The sequence below is a fragment of the Schistosoma haematobium genome, chromosome 3 (genome assembly GCF_000699445.3).
Source record: "Schistosoma haematobium chromosome 3, whole genome shotgun sequence".
Taxonomy (NCBI): domain Eukaryota; kingdom Metazoa; phylum Platyhelminthes; class Trematoda; order Strigeidida; family Schistosomatidae; genus Schistosoma; species Schistosoma haematobium.
Window position 1 is genome coordinate 3,356,297 of NC_067198.1, and position 19,443 is coordinate 3,375,739.

Genomic DNA, 19,443 nt, shown 5'->3' on the forward strand with positions numbered 1-19,443 from the left:
TACTGGATTGTTGATTAATCCACGTGATATGGTAAGTCAATCAGAAGTAGCCTAATGAGAAGGTCAATTGGTGCCAATCAGAAATGAACTAGAGGACAAGTGCAATTTATTGGCTAAGAAATGGATCAATTTCCTAGGGGTGAGAGTGGTATAGATAAAAATGAGTATTTGTGCATTTTACTCGGTAGCCCAATATACTTTTTAGTTCACCATTATATTGTCGCTCAAGTAGCCAGTTGGGGGGGGGGTTAGTGCATAACACACCATGTGTCAGTATCATTTTCCAAACACCGCCTGTCACATCTAATCAGGCGAATTATGCGTTCTTGATTTGAGTTACGTTAACTCATGGTAGATTAGTTCCTCAATGGTTATTTAGTTTAAAACACGCAAAACGTACAAAAAGTAAAATCCTTCATTGTTCATTCTAAGCAAACAAGCGTCTCATCATTGTTCAAGAGTAGTCGAACATTATTTCACTCTTAACATTATCTCTTAAAAATTTTGATATTTGTACCATAACTTTTCTTTTCACCTCATTGATTCGACTACATGACCAATGAATACATTTCGCCGAGAAATGGAGAAAGACATGAGAAAAATAAACAAAAATTGGACAGAACTGAAAAGGAAAGCCCAGGACAGAGTGGGTTGGAGAATGTTGGTCGACGGCCTATGCTCCATTGGGGGTAACAGGCGTAAGTAAGTAAGATTTGACTATATATACTTTAAATTAAACACTATTTGAAAATATCATATCGATTGACGAATAACTATGAGACTTATTTATTTCGCTATCTAAGAGACATATCATCTCCTTAGTTGTGTACAAGCATGAATGATATAGTCTAAGGATAATGTGTCTCAACTTTATTCACTAAAATGGAATTATCAGAAGGGGTTGAACTCCACTGGTAATGGCTTCTCACTAGAACTCCAGGAGTATCTCTTGAAGTCAGTCACTAGTGAGCAGATGATTATTATCAGAAGGGGTTTGTGGAGATTTTAGAAATTTCACTGATTGAAATCATCAGTCAATTGAAGCTAGACCACCATGGAAAACCTGGAAGCACTGGACGGTTGTTTCGTCCTAGTATGGGACTCCTCAGCAGTGCACATTCACGATCCAGGTTTTCCATGATGGTCTAGTTTCAGTTGATTCATGATTTCAATCTGTAAAATGGAATTGTAAAGATCTATTGGTTACAAACAAAAAATATACACAACAACAATTAATAAATAGAAGAAAATAGATCAAGAATTAAATTATTCAATAAACGATTACATACTTGTTGATTTAATAAAATTAAAGGTAATAATGGTCTAGACATAGACCATTGACAACGACATTCTTCTTGTATTACTGAACTAAGTAATGTAATAAGTATACGTCGAAGTAGATTTACACCTGAAATCATTTCTACATTTTGTGAATTTGATGTTGTTGGCATTAATAAATTCAATAGATTTGATTTTGCTGATATAGTACGTGTAGACCATACAGCATGATTGGATGCACCACCTTGATCTAATACTATATGTGGTACGAATAAATGACTAGTATTATTATTATTATTATTATCATTACTGTTATTATGATTGTCTCCATTCACTAAATTCGAATTGTTTACATCAATTAGATATAATGAATTATTATTATAGTTATTACCATCAGTTGTACGATTTGAACGTTGTTCACGTTGGACAATTTTAAATAGGTGAGTTGAAAAATAATCTAAACATACACAACAAACTTCACTGATACCAGAATCTAGAAGAAAAAAAAATAATACAAAGACTGGTTATAAGATTGACATCAAGTCAACAATTGTAGTATTGTACAAAAGTCTTCAAAGACGTATACTACGGTTTATTGAAGCATTGGCTATACGAAAATGGAAACTCTCTTTATGTGTTCCAAAAAAAACAAACAATTTGTTCTAACCCTTAACCCACCCTGGTAATACTGATTTATTATCCAGAGTGGTAATCACATTTGTTTTTGTGTTTTATTTGTTTGAACACATATATATTGGTACAGGATTACACCAAATATATATGCGCCACACAAAACAATCAGAATTTAAGAAGAAGAAAGAGAAAACAGTGGGGAACGTAAAAAAAATATTTAAAAAAAAATAACGAAGAGATTGGTGTAAGGTAGTGTAATAATAATAGTAATACTAGGGGAACAGAAGGGTACAATCAGAAGAAATCTTTCAGTTAAGGAAGATACAACCACTTTTTATGAAGAAAGTAAAAGAAGGTTACAGCATGATCGATACTGGCTTCTATTCTGAGCCATATCTGATAACGTCTCTAGCCACTGTGTAGCACCATCTCTTGGACCCCAACCAGGGAGCCGTGAAGGACCAACACAAGCCAGTCCTTTGCAGCTTTCTTTCATACAACGACACCATGTCATGCACTGACCACCTCTCCGCTTCTTCCAACCAGTCCCAGAGTCGGCAAATAATGCACGACGTGGAATTCTCTGGGACGACATTCGTAGAACATGTCCAAGCCACCGAAGTCGGTGTTTCAAGATGGTGACACCAATTGAATTATCATCTCTGTGCCCGAACACACGATGCCGAACCTCTGCATTACTGACATGATGTTGCCACTGAATGTCAGCAATCCTTCGGAGACAGTGATGATCGAACACAGAGAGTCGTCTAACGTCCTCAACTCGGAGACCAGGTTTCACAAGCATAGAGCAAAACTGCTCTCACCGACGCGTTTTAAATCCGACCTTTTACGGCCAGACTGACATCACGAAGGCACCAAAGATGGCCCAGATTGGCATAAGCCGCTCTGCCTTTCATTATTTGTGCATTAATATCATCACTCACACCCCCACCAGCACTTATGCTGCTACTCAGATACACGAACTTCTCGACTACGTCTATCTGCTCACCATCCAGAGTGAGTACAGGATTGGAATCCTGCCAGTCTTGTAGAAGTACTTTGCACTTCGAAGGTGCAAAGCACATACCATACCTACGGACACTGATTGCCAACTGATTAAGTGCGGATTGCATGCCTTGGGCATTATCGCACAGTAAGACAATATCGTCCGCATACTCAAGGTCGAGAATTCTTTCTCCAGGCAACAGATCCACACCACCATTACTTACATTCATCAGAGCTGTTTCCAGAATGTCATCGATGGCAAAGTTGAAGAGGAATGGTGAGATTGGGCAACCCTGCCTAACCCCACTACTCGAATGGAACAATGGAGAGAGGTGGTTGTATGCCCTCACTCTGCCTGAGGTGTTTTTATATAGGGCTTTTAGGATGTTAATAAACTTCTCAGGCACACCCTTCTTCAATAGACAATCCCAGAGAACAGTCCTGTCCAACGAATCGAAGGCAGCCCTGATGTCAAGAAACACTACGATTGTTGGCCTTTGATAAGTATGGCGGTGTTCTAACATTTGGCGGAGGGTGAAGATATGATCAATACATCCTCGACCAGAACGAAACCCAGCCTGCTCCTCGCGAGTCAATCTTTCTCGGGTTTTGAACAACCTACGAAGTATGACGGAAGCCAATAGCTTGGACGCAATCGGAAGTAGACTTATCCCCCGATAGTTGTTGCAGGAACGACGTGAACCCTTTTAAAGATAGGGACAACTACCGACTCATTCCATGACGTTGGTACACTCTCTAGTTCCCAAACCTTTGTAAACAACGTCCTCAGTCCCTTAGTCAAAAAGTCACCGCCATCTTTAAAAAGAGCCGGAGGTAAGTCATCTGGGCCAGGTGATTTGTAACGCTTCAAGAGTTGGAGTTCCTTGCGGACTTCCGCCTCATTTGGTGGATCAGTCGTCACCGGCCACGTAGGGCGGGACAGTCTGACCGGTGCTGCTGGAGCAGCAGGCCAGTTGAACTGCCCTTCGAAAAATTCTGCCCATCATCCAAGACGTCGATGGATGTTAGTGATTGGCATCCCATCATCCTCGCAGATTGTTTCACTCACACCACACTTCTTGCTGCCAGTGGCTCGGATGAGTTGGAAGAGCTTCCGGTAATTGCCAGATGCAGCTGCTGCTTCCAGCTCATTAGCACGCTTCGACCACCAGGCTTCTCGGTCCTTACGCAAGCTTTGCCCAATTTCCTCACGTAACATCCTTCGTTTGTGGTCAAACTCATGGTCACCCGGAGTAGACCGACGGGCTTCAATGAGTTGTAAGGAACCTGAAGAAACCCAGTACTGAAAAGCGAGACGTTTCGCAAACCCACAACTGACTGTACCCGCCATTTTCATGGCGTCATGCAATTGCAACCAACGCTCATCTATACTTTTCGGTGGAATGGTAGCTAGCCTAGAAGCTAGCTCGATTCGATACTTACTTGCAACAGGAGTTGCAACCAGCTTGCTAACATCAATCCGTTGGTGGCGGTCACTTCGTTGGCCACTGAAAAGTAAGGTAATATTGGCGCAGACCAAGGCATGGTCAGAGTCCAGATAGGTACTCCAAAATGAGCGGCAGTCTTGTACACAACCACGCCAGCGGTAGCTGATCGCGATGTGATCAATCTGAGTCCAGGCTTGAAATGCAGAGGGAGGACGCCAGGTGGCACATCGGCGATGACTGTGCCGAAAGTTAGTGCTAGCCAGAAACAGGTTGTGGTCTGTGCAAAGTTGCAGTAGACGGTCCCCGTTATCTGTCCTGCGACCAACGAGTCCCCATCGGCCACCTAAACGACCTGAGCACTCAAGTCTCCGGCTAGTACTACAATATCTGTCGAACGCACTTTCTGGAGAAGGACAGATAACTGGTGGTAAAACTCATCCTTGATTGCATCCGGGCTGCAATCTGTCGGGGCATAGGCGGAGATGACGAAGAGACATCGTTTCTCACGCCGATTTCTCCTCACTTTGATGGAATTTTCTAATCTAACAGCACATAACCGACTCTTAATGGGGATTCAATCGATTAGTGCTGCCTCAGCTCTAGTGCTTAGTGCGACACCAACGCCAGCAAAACCAGACGAAGATGCCACAGGGTCCCCGGATAAACGCACGTAAAACAAGCTTTTTGAAGCGACAGATGGAGATCGAATTTGTAGTACTTCACCAGAGTCTTGAATACGGGTCTCGGATAGACAACAAACATCAATATTAAGACTTTCTAAAGACATAGCCAGCCCTATCTGTTGTCCGACCTGCATAAATGTGCGAACGTTGAAGGCAGCCAGTTTGAATGGTGCACGTGGTTTCAGAAAAACTGCTTCAGTACTCATATTCGGTGGCAACATACAATTTTCAACCGGACAGTGACTCGAGAACGTTTAGATACAGTCGAATTTCCACCATAGACGAGCTGCAGTATAAGTCGAAAAAAATAAGTATAGACAGAGTAGGAATAAAAGAGGGTGAATAATGACGTAGTAAATAATAATAATAATAATAATAATAATAATAATAATAATAATAATAATAATAATAATAATAATAGTAATAATAATAATAGCAATAATAATAATTGAATTATTTGAATGTTCATCGAAGCAAGAAAATTAGTTCCCATGATCATAGACAGTTCAGTTCATTAATTGCGTGTGGGCTGCGATACTGCCCGGGTGCCCAGACCGAAGTAGGTGGTTATCTAAGGAGGCCACACCCCGATCCTTTGACTTAAAGGTCTAACCCACAAGGCAATGGAGCATCGTAAGGAGATGAAGTCCTATGGTAGCCGGTGACCAACGATTGGTTCATACGCCATTTGTTCCAGCAGGATACTGGAGCCCATGTGCACCATTGGTTTGGAATCCGGTTAAAGCGCCGTATATTCGCCTTTCGTCCTCTCATTTTCGTAAACAACACCCCCGTCACGAGAAGGCAGTGAGTCGGACTTCCCTAGCAGAGGCTGTATACGCGTGGCCGTGTGAGAGCATTTCGAGAGGGAGGGCAAACCCACCATGCTCTCGGCCATACGAGGGCATTTGTGTACTTTAATATTATTTTGTTTTCTTTGTTATGGCTTACCTTTAACCTGTCTAGTTGACCTTTCTAATTTTCATATATACTTCTGGAGTTCTAATGACAAGCAGTGACCAGTGGAGTTCAACCGGATCAATTGTGAGGTAGTAACTCACTGATGACAATGGTGAATGTGTCGCTCAATTTCGTGGATTAGTTGAAGTTAGACATTAACACCGCAGGATGCCGGCCGCCCGGCTCAGTGGTCTAGTTGGTTAAGCGCCTGGTGCGAGACTGATAGGTCCAGGGTTCGAATCTCGTGGGGTGCGGGATCGTGGATGCGCACTACTGAGGAGTCCCATACTAGGACGAAACGGCCGTCTAATGCTTCCAGGTTTTCCATGGTGGTCTAGCTTCAATTGACTCATGATTTCAATCAGTGAAATATATAAATGTTCTTAACACGTATATTATATGTGATCAGATTGTTCGAAATGTATTGCGCAAAATATCACATAATTCTAATAAACTTCGTCCTCTCATTGCATTATTGAAATTTATCCAAGGGACTAATTGTTTTAAATGGGAACACTGAATAAGCAAATATTTTCTGTTTAAATCACGAGTTAATCTTAGCTAGACCACTATTGAAAACCTGGAAGCATTGGACGACCATTTCATCACAGTATAGAACTCCTCAGCAGTGCAGATAATTCACGACTAATTGTTTTCAATACAAAGTATACTTTATGTAAGGATCCAATATGTATATCTATAGCTTTGAAATGATCATGTTGACAATAAATTGTGTTTCCCTTAATGTAATGCCTTCAGTAAATGTTATTATTATTAAAGTATTCTAGATATGTAAGAATTATGGACATCATGTCTATCACACAAATACTGACTAAAATCTAAGTAGATAAATTTGAATTTCGCTAATAAATTGAATGAATTTATGATGATTTACTTCAAGTAAAGATGAATATTAAATCAAGTGATGAGTTGAAATTCACATTGTATTGTTTCTACTTGTATCTTCCCAATGTTATTTAGGACTGAAATTGATCAGTCACTTGTTGGCAGATGTGCATCATGTGCGTATTGCATCGATATTGCCTTAATTCACAAGCATTATAAACAAAGATGGATAATGACTAGCAGTAGAATCCAGGATGCGCGTCACTTCATCCTATTTGGGACTCGTCAGCTGGATGTACCTGCATCCCAAAGTTGATGTTCACTCTGGGACTCGAACACAGTACCGTTCGCTTCAAACGATATCGCGTTATCCACTTACCTACTGAGTCCTGATAGATACCTGCTTGTGCAATCGGGTGAGCTTTAAATTCACTTGGTGTTGTTTTACTTGTATCTTCCCATTGTTATGTAGGATGATGTTGATAAAAAAAACAACCCAACCCAATTATTAGTATGGGGTTGTGGAGATGGTTTAGTTTCATTGAAACCACCAACCGATCTAAGTTGGACCACCACTTTAAGCAAAAGTTAACCGTTTCGTTCTAATATGGGACTTCTCAACTGTAGGCATCCACAACACCCCATCAAAGGGGATCAAATCCAGCACCTTCGACATCGATCATGGACGTTCGATATCTAGACAACTGATCTAGCATACAATGTTGTTAATGTCTAAGTTCAATCAATCCATACCATAACTAGAAATTTCCCCCGATGCTAGTAAATAGTGAACTCATGATAATTATCAGTATGTGGTTGTGGAAATTATTGGATTTCATAGAAATTATGAATTGGAATTCTAGTGAGAAGCAGTGACATGTGGAGTTCAAATTATGTCAGATTTGAGGCAGTTACTCACCGAAGACAATAGATGGTCGCGCAATATCGTGGATTGATTGAAGTTAAACATTAACATCGCTGTATGCTGGCTAAGTGGCCTAGAGGTTAAGCGTTCACAATCGAGACCGAAGATACTGAATTCAACTGCCATGTGTGGGATCGTGGATGTGCACTGTTGAGGAGTCACATATAATATGATAAAATGGCAGTCCAGTGTTTCCAGTTTCTAATGTGGTCTAACTTAGATCGGTTCATGATTTCAAGGTAATCCAACCAAACTAATTGATAGGAATTTACTACCTCATCAAGTGCCCAAAACTTTAAACTTGACATGAGTACTTCTTTATTTGCTGTTTTGCAATGTTTTTCATAATGAATACAACCAAAAGACACCTACCTTACATTTAACCCATAATACAGACAAGTGGGAAAACATGAACAAACTGATGGTATCAATATTTAATATACAATATTAAATATCACATACATTGTATATAGATCAATAATAATTAAGAAGAGAAACATAGTACACATAGCTTACCCACCTAATGATATTATATTATTCGCTATAGTTTCTAAAAAATGCAATAAAATTGGTGTACCCAATGAAGCAACAAAGATAATATGTTCATTGAGCATATGTTCCAATAATCCAAAATGACACAATGCTAATTTTGGATGATCCTTTAAAAGAAAAAGAAAAAAAAAAGGGAATAGTAAAACAATATATTATGTAAAAAAGAATGAAATAATGATATAACAAAGTATTTATATTATGATTAGTAAAGGTTTGTAATTATTCTGTTGTTGATATACAAGGTTGAATTTTAGTTATTCATTATGAACCGTATACTTGTATCATGTAAAAATTGTTTTACTATAACTATTAGGCTATAAATTATTTACAATAGATGAGTTCAAATATCCAGCTGAAAAGTACCAAACTAAATGAAACAAGAGTGAAACTCTAATTTATGAACGACCTTTGAACGAATCTTAAGTCACCTTGACAATTATCAGAAGACATTTAGTATAAAATGAAAATATTATAGAAAAAAACTAAAAAAATTCAAGTGGATATTCTTCTTTTACATGATTCAAAAACTTATTAAGGTTTGATAGAGGTTCAAAGGTTCTGAAATCATAGTGCATACGGTATAGAAACTCATTCATATGGCTCCATAATAGTCGACCTCTGAAGCTGTGATACGGTCTTAAAAACCCCTTTAGTCTGGACCACATGATTTCAATATTATTAATGTGAACGCCGGTTGTAGAATCGACAAAATGGCGCTTGTGCACTACGACATGATGCACATACCCAAGTCTGTGTAGGTATCTATACACTCTGCAATCATTTGTATATATCGTAGTGCCCGGCTGCAAATATTCCTGTATAATTGGTATTATTGTGCTTGTTTGCCGGTTTCTGACCCTTTGAAAATGTCCCTTTTGCGTTGATCGATCATAAGTTCCAAGTACCTGAGGTATATTTACAGAAGTGCTACTAACACAGTCTTCCTTAATATTACGTCCTCTGTTATATTTCCGCTTCCGTACTGCTGTTTCATCTATTTCAACAATATTCCCAACTCCTCCGTAAGACTCGTGTAAACGTATCATTTTATTTGCACATATATCCCGGCAATAATCATATCATCGGACAGCTGAAGTCTCAGTAACGTCTGCAAATGCTGCAACCAGTGTTACTGGTGCTTTTATTATCCGATTTGCGACAATTATCATGATTTACCTCAGTCTCAATCGTGATCGAGCGAAGAAAGTACCCGTTCGAGCAGACTTCTTTCTCCAACATAAAGAACATCGAAACACAATGTCATCACAATAGTCTGAACACGGTACTGCAGTCATTTTATTACCGCAGTCACAAATAAAGGAACTTCTTCGTAGTCCCATCTGTTGAGGTCGCTCAATTATCAAGTCTTCTCTAAAATCTGCTGTAAACCGATCGTACGTGAGCATCAGGTACTGAAATTGGCGCCGTGACCTTGAAATCCCTCAAACGCATCTGATTAGCTCATCCATAAATTAGAGTCTCACCGTGAAATCATATATCAATAAGTATTGGACAGTTGTCTGATACTTTTATAAATTGCAAGTTACTCAAAACTTTAATTATGACAACTTAGACCGATGCATATATGTGCCTGGTCCTACGTTGTAGCTGACTGACTGACTGACAAAACTTCAATTGAGAAAAAAACTCTGAACTTTTAATCTACAAAAATGAATATTTCACTATTTTGAAATAATTATATTATCGCGCTGATAAATCATCCAGGAATTAACATGTTAATGAAACAAATAAAATCTAGTGAGCTACATTTATAATAATTTATCATATCTACAAAAGATATTCTATATCTGTTGGTCTAATATCATCAGGAACAACCTATTGTGGGAGAGAACAAACCAACTTTCAGCTAAAGAGAAAAAGAAGAGACGCAAAACAAGTCCTAACTTAGAATCCTCAAGATAAAAGAAGAGACAAACCATAACACATATTGCTCTGTGAATTAGAGGCAAATACCAAGAGAATGAATAGCAGTCGGGAACAACTAGAAAGGAGAGTCCGGGACAGAGTAGTTAGGAGAACCCTGTAGGGAGTCACATGATCCACCAGAGGTAACACGCGTAAGTAAGTAAAGCAATCATGTAGAGCTAAAAGTGGAAATACTTGAAGCTAAATACTAATAAAAACTAGCTTTACATAGATATGCTTGAAATAATAATTTTAGACTAGAATAACTTTGGTATTAAGATTTAGTTAATAGTTAGAGCAAGCATATACTACGATTGAAGAACATCTGGAACTCAGAACAACTGTCAACCAACACCAAAGTCAGAATTTCCAATACAAATGTCAAGACAGTTTTATTGTATGGGACGGAAACCTGCAGAACTACGGAAGCCATCATCCAGAAGACACAAGTGTTTATTAATTAACAGTTGTCTACTCAAAATACCTCGGATCCGTTAGCCAGATACTATCAGCAACAACCTACTGTGGGAGAGAACAAACCAGATCCCAGCGAAGGAAGAAATTAGGAAGAAGCGCTGGAAGTGGATAGGATACACATTGAGGAAAGCACCCAACTGCGTCACAAGACAAGCCCTCATATGGAATTCTTAAAGTTAAAAGACAAGAGAAAGACCAAATAATACATTACACCGAGAAACAGAGACAGATATGAGAAGCATGAACAAGAATTGGATAGAACTAGAAAGGAAGACCCAGAACAGAGTGAGTTGGGGAATACTAGTCGGCGACCTATGCTCCGTTGAGGGTAACAGGCATAAGTAAGTAAGTAAGTAAGTAATAGTTAAAGTTTGTCGAAGAGACTGATAAAATGATGAGGCTATATGCAGCGAAATATATCAAACAAAGTGGGAAAAAAATGTTCAATGGTTTCAATATAATTAGTCATAAAGAGTTATACAGAGGGTGTCTTACTGATTAGCTTATTTGTTGTTTTACTTATGAAATTAGAATTGAGTGAATGTATAATATCCAGTAGAGATTATAATTAATAATCTTATTTATTTTATTTAAACACATAAACATTGATACAAGGAGGCACCAAATACATATGCGCCACACAAATCTCGTTCGATATGTCTGAGGGCTGTGATACTCTCCGGGTGCACAAACCGAAGCGGATGGTTTTCTTAGGGGGCCACACCCCGATCCTTTGACTTAAAGGTCTAACCCACAAGGCAATGGAGCATCGTAAGGAGATGAAGTCCTATGGTAGCCGGTGACCAACGATTGGTTCATACGCCATTTGTTCCAGCAGGATACTGGAGCCCATGTGCACCATTGGTTTGGAATCCGGTTAAAGCGCCGTATATTCGCCTTTCGTCCTCTCATTTTCGTAAACAACACCCCCGCCACGAGAAGGTAGTGAGTAGGACTTCCCTAGCAGAGGCTGTATACGCGTGGCCGTGTGAGAGCAGTTCGAGAGGGAGGACGGGCCCACCTCACTCTCGGCTATACCAGGGCATTTGGGGACGAGATTAAGAGTCTCATGTTCTACCGACTGAGCTAGCCGGGTTAATTAATCTAAATATGAACTATTTACTCATGAAACATGATATATTGAAACATTGAAAAAAAACGCACACACACACACCATAACAATAACAGAATCTTACATGTAATTCAGTATTACTTAATGATAATAATAATTGAATACTCATTTCCATTACTCTTTCCAACGAATCATCATGAAACATACTGAATACACCAAAATTAACCAAATTACCAGAAAGACATATTTTTAATAAATTCAATGATGTCATAATTGGTTTTAATTTAATTTGATATAATGAATTTTTTGGGATTTGACATGGATTAGAGAGCAGTTGAAGACCTTTTATAAAAATTGAGAATAAAATAAAGAAAAAACAAAACAAAGTTTACTTTAAATTTAAAATAATTGGATAATACATGAAGTCTAGAAGCCTGGAGCCCCTCCGGGAGTTACTGCCCATCCCAAGTCCGGATAAAGGGGGAGGGTTAGGCATGAGGTTAGCGACTCTATCCCGTAGAAAACTAACTCGCTAAAAAAACGCTGACCAGAGAAAATTATTCAAACCATTTAAAATCTGACCCTGGGAGTCAGATCTTCATTTAGAAGAGTTATGACGCTTCATGATGAAAGCTGAGTTCCTTCGGAAGTCATGAGACTGATACTCCTTCTAACAACCAGATTAACCATTTAATAAGGTACGTAGAATGCTCGTACAATGCGAGAGAGTCTTCCAAATTGCTGCAGGAGTGATTTTATCTAAACAAGTTGTGGTTTAGTCTAAATATGATATTTGTCATCAGTGGTGTTTATCGATGAACACTGTCGGAAATCAGAAGTCAACAGATAACATTTTCATTGTATTGTACAAGAATCCTATATTAGAACAAATTAACTATTCATTTGATGATATTTATTATCCTTCAAATGAATAGTCTTTATAAACGTCTAATGGTAATAATTATGACATTTCTCTGTTTACTGTATTTAGAAAGAATTATGTAGATAATGGAGTTCATTCCGTTGTACTTTACGGCAGTGAAACATGACCGGTAAGAGAAGATATTCGTAGGTTACTAGTATTAGATCATAGGTGTCTTCGAAACGTTGCTCGTTTATCCTGGGACCATCGAGTAAATAACACAGTAGTTAGGAAACGGGTACTAGATAAGGATGACAAATCAATTGATGAAGTAGTGAAGCTTCATCAGTTGAGATGGATGGGACATGTGTTACATATGCCTCACCACCGACTGCCCTGAGGTGTGATGTTCAATGGTATAAGGGTAGGTTGGAAGAAAGGTAGGGGCCGCCAAACCAAAACATGACACAAATCCATGAATTCATTGACAAGTGGACTGAGTCATGTTGGTAGGTGTAGACTACCTAGTTGGGATCTGCGAGACGATAGCAACCGATGGTTAGAGACCCTGAATGACATGGCTCAAAATCGTTTGCAATGGCGCAGGTGCATCCACTCTTTGTGTTCGCACAAATCCTTCACGTCCCTTTTTTTCTCTTTTAAAATTTATTTCACTAGATTATACTCCTTGAATAACATCTTCAAACCCTAGTCTTTCCGATTACTCCTTATACTCTCACTACCTCTACCACTACGGGATTTGAATCGACAACTACATTAACATTGTCCGGTATCTTGATAAAACAATCAAGTAACTAATAAGTTACTTTAAACGATAATGATTTATGTAACATTTACATATATAAAACCAAATAAAATCATGATAATGTGAATGGTTGTAACTCATTCTCTCTTTAATAGACAGTTGTGATTAATATATATATGTACAGTTTATTTTAAACTAATTAATCATTGAATAATTTTTGTTCCCATGGTCATTTCACTGTTGTTCTCAAACATCTGATAGAGTCTCATTTATTCATGGATATTTTTTAAAACCTTTTTACAGGGTAAGGCAACTCTGAAGATAAGACTAAATAAAAATCTAGATATAAAAAACACACACCTATAACTGATATAAGCAAAGATGGATGGTAGCTAACAGTGGAATCCAGGACGCGCTTCTCGTCTCGGATGGATATACATACGCATACCAAAGTTGATGTTGAGTTTGGGGCTCGAACCCATAACTACTCGCTTCAAACGCCATCGCATTATCCACTTAGCTACTGAGTCCTGATAGTCACCAGCTTGTGAAATAGTGTGAAGTTTAAATTCAGTTTGTATTGTTTATTTGAATCTTCCCATTGATATTTAGCACTGCAATTGATCAGTCTTTTTATTGGCATATATATGCATCTTATGCGAATTGCTTTAATTCACAAGTATTATAAGCAAAAATGGACGGTAGTGGATTCCAGTCCTAGAGTGAACATCAATTCTATAATGCATGTATATCCATCAGACAAGTCCCAAATAGAACCAAATGCGCATCCTGGATTCTATTGCTAGCCATCATTTATCTTTGTTTATAATCCTTGTGAATTGAGGCGATATCGAGGCAATACACACAGGATGTACATATACCAACAAGAGACTGATCAATTGTAATCCTAAACATCAAAGGGAAGATTCAAGCAAAACAATACACAATGAATTTAGTACTTATCACTGCTGTCATTTATCGTTGTGTAAAATCATATTACAATTGAAAAGAAAAGGAAAAGTCATAACAATAATTAAATATTTTTTGATTGAAATCATGAGTCAATTGAAGCTAGACCATCATGGAAAACCTGGAAGCACCGGACGGCCGTTTCATCCTAATATGGAACTCCTCAGCAGTGCGCATCCACGAGATTCGAACCCAGGACCTATCAGTCTTGCGCCAGGCGCTTAACCAACCAGATCACTGAGCCGGTCGGCATCCAATAATGTTAATGTCTAAACTCAACCAATCCTCTAGCTTCGTGAGAAAATTCTCGGAGTTCTGTTGAGAAGCGGTGATCAGTGGAGCTAATCCGTGTCAGGTAGAAACAGGTGTCTACTTCAGTACAATAGAAGATGGTCGCGCAATTTCGTGGATTAGTTAAGGTTAGACATTAACACCGTTGAATGCCGGCCGGCCGACACAGTAGTCTAATGGTTAAGCGCTCGCGTGCGAGACTGATAGGTCCTGGGTTCGAATCTCGCAGTGGGTGCGGAATCGTGGATCCACACTGCTGAGGAGTCTCATACTAAGACGAAACCGCCGTTCAGTGCTTTCAGGTTTTCCATGGTGGTCTAGCTTCAATTGACTCATGATTTCAATCAAAAAGTTAACAATCTCCACAACACCTAAACTGATAATAAATAAATAAACAAAAAAAAAACAAAAAAGAAAATCATTACAAATAACATACCAAAATTGCATAAAAGTTTACTAACATATGTAAACAATAAATAACCAGTTGGTATAGTGATATCATATAATAAACGTCCATTACGATTATTAATTAATTCTGTAATTGTTTTTAATATTGGTATTGTTATTGTATAATCATATGGCCAAAGTTCTAATACACGATTAAATAATAATAAACCATTTGGATAAATCCAATTCATTAACATTTGATATGATGCTTTATTATTTAAACTATATAATATACCACGTATATCTCGGGCTAAGCCAATAATTGAGATTTTCATTAATTTTTCATTGAAATTAGATGAATCTTATATAGAATTGGTGAAGAGAGAAAAAAAATGCCGAACAATCATAATAATTGAAAGTAAATAAATAAAAAAATTAAAGGATATTTATTTACTCTGAAGAAGTGACTTAGACTGAGTTATGAACTTTGTAAGCAATGATAGATAGTGGTTAGCAGTGGAATATAGGAAGTGCGTCATTTCGTCCTATTTGGGACTCGTCAGCTGGATGTTCCTGCATCTCAGAGTTGATGTTCACTCTGAGAATTAAACCCAGTACCATTCGCTTAAAACAATTACTTACTTACTTACTTACGCCTGTTACTCCTCGTGAAGGAGCATAGGCCACTCACCAGCATTCTCCATCCAACCCTGTCCTGGGCAATCCTTTCCAGCTCCGTCCAGTTGTAATTCATCCTTTTCATATCTGCTTCTATTATCCGACGTAATGTGTTCTTTGGCCTTCCTCTTTTTCGCTTCCCTTCAGGGTTCCAAGTTAGGGCTTGCCTCGTGATGCAGTTTGACGATTTGCGTAATGTATGTCCTATCCATTTCCATCGTCTTTTCCTAATTTCTTCTTCAGCTGGAAGTTCGTTTGTTCTCTCCCACAGAAGGCTATTGCTGATGGTATCCGGCCAGTGGATGTTGAGTACCTTGCGTAGGCAGCTATTTATAAATACTTGTACTTTCTTGATTGTGGTTGTTGTAGTTCTCCATACAGTAGAACTGCCTTGACGTTCGTATTGAAGATTCTCACTTTGATATTGGTTGAAAGTTGTTTTGAGTTCCATATGTTCCTATTGCACAAGCAAGTGGCTACCAGGACTCAGTAGCTGAGTGGATAACGCGATAGCGTTTGAAGCGAACGGTACTGGAATCAAGTCCCAGAGTGAACATCAACTCTGAGATGTAGGTACACCCAGTCGATGAATCCCAAATAGGACGAAACACGCGTCTTGGATTCCACTGCTAGCCACTATCCATCATTGCTTACAAAAAGCTTGTGAATTAAGGTAATATCGAGGCATAGGCACGGTACGCACATATGTCAATTACAGACTGATCAATTGCAGTCTTAAACCTTAATGGGAAGATACCAGCCAAACAATACCAAGTGAATTTGAGTTATGAAATGTTAGAAAATCTCATTTTTATACTTGTACATAGGGATATACTACCCTTAATTTAGGTAGGGTCTGAAAAGTCGGAAAAATGAAAATTTCACAAATTCGATCTTGATCTTGTATTTCGATACGAGACAATGCGTTTTAAGCGTTCGTTAAGCCCTAACGCTTCAGTCTGCGCTATTTCATTTACTATCTTCATATGTGTTGTATGCAGTATAAACTATATTGCTATCTAGAAGTGAAGGTCACATATGAGACAGTAGGTTCGCCATTGATATTGTGGATGGTTCGGCATTACTTTGGCACATCTGCTGGTTAACCGATTTTATTCATATTGGTGGTTGCTTTTCAGTGTTCTCAAGAGCCATTGTCATTGGGACATTGTAATACTCGTCGCCATTGCTAACATTAATGAGTTTGACTGTCGTGTAAGCGGAATAGGTCAACTTTGGCCTGTTCGTGCTGTGCATAATTGATTCACGCGACCATTGATCGGAAAAATTATACATATGACTTGAATGTGTATATGAATGGTGCGAATGGTCCACCAGGGTGTTTGGTAACTGTGCGGTTGCACCACAGGTTTGAGCTGTACTATTCAGATCGTAGCGTTAAAGCCTATATAGTGTATCTGGTTGTCCTGTGAATCTGTATTGTGCTGTACTGCTTGGGTTACAAAATTTAAGCATAGGAGGTGTCTGGCTCTCCTGTTAAACGGGACTGAGCTGTACTGTTTGGGTTGTCTCATGAAAGTCTGGATGTTGACTGGTTCTCCTGAAAACCAATGTAAAATTACCCTGACCCACAAGAGTATATTATATATAACTAAGAGATATCTACAAATCTATTCTGTTTATTTATAGAGGATTTATTGTTTAGCGCTTACTTAATGTGCCATCTGAAGCTTCAACAATTTGATAGTTTAGTAAAGTGTATTATAGATGAGCAACTCTTGAATAATCTTAACATTGAAAGTAGACGGTTATTGATATTCATTGTTTTCTGGTTTGTCAATATTTATCTAATAAGAGTCAGTTGATGATGTGAAACTTGAAAGCATAGATTTTTTTTCTTTGTAAATTAACAGAGAATTGTATATTGAATGATTATGACTTATGGTAAATATGATGTTTTCAATAAAGGTAATATACAATTGATAAAATTTATAAAATAAAAAAGGAGCTATTCAATTCTCCTAGTTATTTTCGAAGAATAAATTAAGTAAATTTTTAAATGGTACCTAGTAATAGATTTAGGAATATTCTTGCTTCGGTTTAAGTAAACGGATAATATTCCAGCCCTCACATGAATCGAATGATGAAGTGTGGCGCATATATATATATATTTGGTATCTACTTGTACAAATGTTTATGTTTAAATAACAATAATAATACTTTCAGAATACCTCCTCTAACTTTCTCCAATTTTTTTGTAAAACTTCATCATAGACCTACTAACGGAAATAACATTCTCATCTACTGAATTCTCGGGTATTGATCTCCGTCCAGGAGGTCCACTTATCGACATAGAATACGCAGATGACATGGTCCTGTTTGGTGAAGACGCTGACAAAATGCAGAGTCTTCTGGTAGCACTAAGCAACAATGCCAGAATGTTTGGGATGCGCTTCTCCCTCTCTAAATGCAAATTGTTGTTTCAGGACTGGTCTGCGTCAACACACGAACTAAGGATAGGGAGTGAAGTAGTCGAACGTGTCGACAACTTCACTTATCTTGGAAGTCTGATCAGCCCTAATGGGTTGGTATCGGACGAAATCTCAGCACGGATCCGAAAAGCTCGTTTGGCTTATGCCAACTTACGTCGCCTATGGAGAAGGCGAGATATCCGTCTATTAATAAAAGGATGAGTATACTGCGCGGCAGTTCGCTCTGTTTTGCTTAACGGCTGCGAATCGTGGCCATTAGGAGTAGAAGATACTCGTAAGCTACTAGTATTTGACCACAGATGCCTTAGAAATATTGCTCACATCTGCTGGGATCACCGGGTTAGTAATAGTGAGGTCCTACGTTGTAGCTGACTGACCTCCTCTAACAGTTGATGTTCACCAATGGTTACAAATATGACTATGCTATTCATTATTATGTGACTAAGTCATAATAGTTACTGACTTGTTCAAGGAGTATGATATTATTATTATTGTGGTCTTGTATTTTTTCCAATCCTCATATTTAATCAACTTACTCATAAAATCATAATCAAAATATCTAATCAAGAAGCCAATAATACAATCAGAAATTGACTGAATTACAAATTAGTGAATCAGTAACTCCTCTAAACAAATGGTTAATAGAGATATTCTTATATATATCGTAATGGAGAGTAGTCAACTAGATGTACTCTTGAATCCTTGAGTTGATACCGTTTACTTCATACACCATTGTGTTATTCACTTAACTACCATGTAAAGATATATTTAATTCAATGAAAGATTACTAACCTCCAAATAATAATGCTATAATTAATTGATTTGTAACTCTTGTTAATGGAGATACAAAATTTAGAAATTTTTCATCATCTTCACCTAATTCAACCATTAATAAACGTGAAATTGAAGCATAAAATGTTGTACGTAATCGTGAAATTGTTGATAATTGAGATAGTTCAATTGTTGTATTGGATGATAGAAAAGGAAAATATTCAGGCTAATAATTAATTTTTGAAAACAAAAAAAAAAGACAGTATAATCAGAGAGGGTTTTACGGATATTCTATTTTAATGTGAATGATTGAATTCATGAGTCGATTGAAACTACATCACCATAAAAATCCTAGAAGCATTGAACGGCCATTTCGTCCCAGTATGAAACTCTTCAGCAGTGCGGATCCAAGATCCCACCTCGCGAGATTCGAACTTAGGACCAATAGGTCTCGCATGTGA

At 38.1% G+C, this 19,443-nt stretch overlaps 1 protein-coding gene across 2 annotated transcripts in view; it reads right to left on the reverse strand.

Moving 5' to 3' along the window:
* XPO7_1 (Exportin 7) overlaps positions 1–19,443 on the reverse strand; it is a 72,364-nt gene that overhangs the window by 11,679 nt on the left and 41,242 nt on the right. For both annotated transcript variants that reach the window (XM_051212786.1, XM_051212787.1), the window contains 5 exons: positions 19,004–19,208; positions 15,130–15,441; positions 11,930–12,147; positions 8,299–8,437; positions 1,290–1,771 (listed from right to left, as the gene is read on the reverse strand). In XM_051212786.1, coding sequence (XP_051068700.1) covers positions 1,290–1,771; positions 8,299–8,437; positions 11,930–12,147; positions 15,130–15,441; positions 19,004–19,208 — 1,356 coding nt within the window. The remainder of the gene's footprint in view (positions 1–1,289; positions 1,772–8,298; positions 8,438–11,929; positions 12,148–15,129; positions 15,442–19,003; positions 19,209–19,443) is intronic.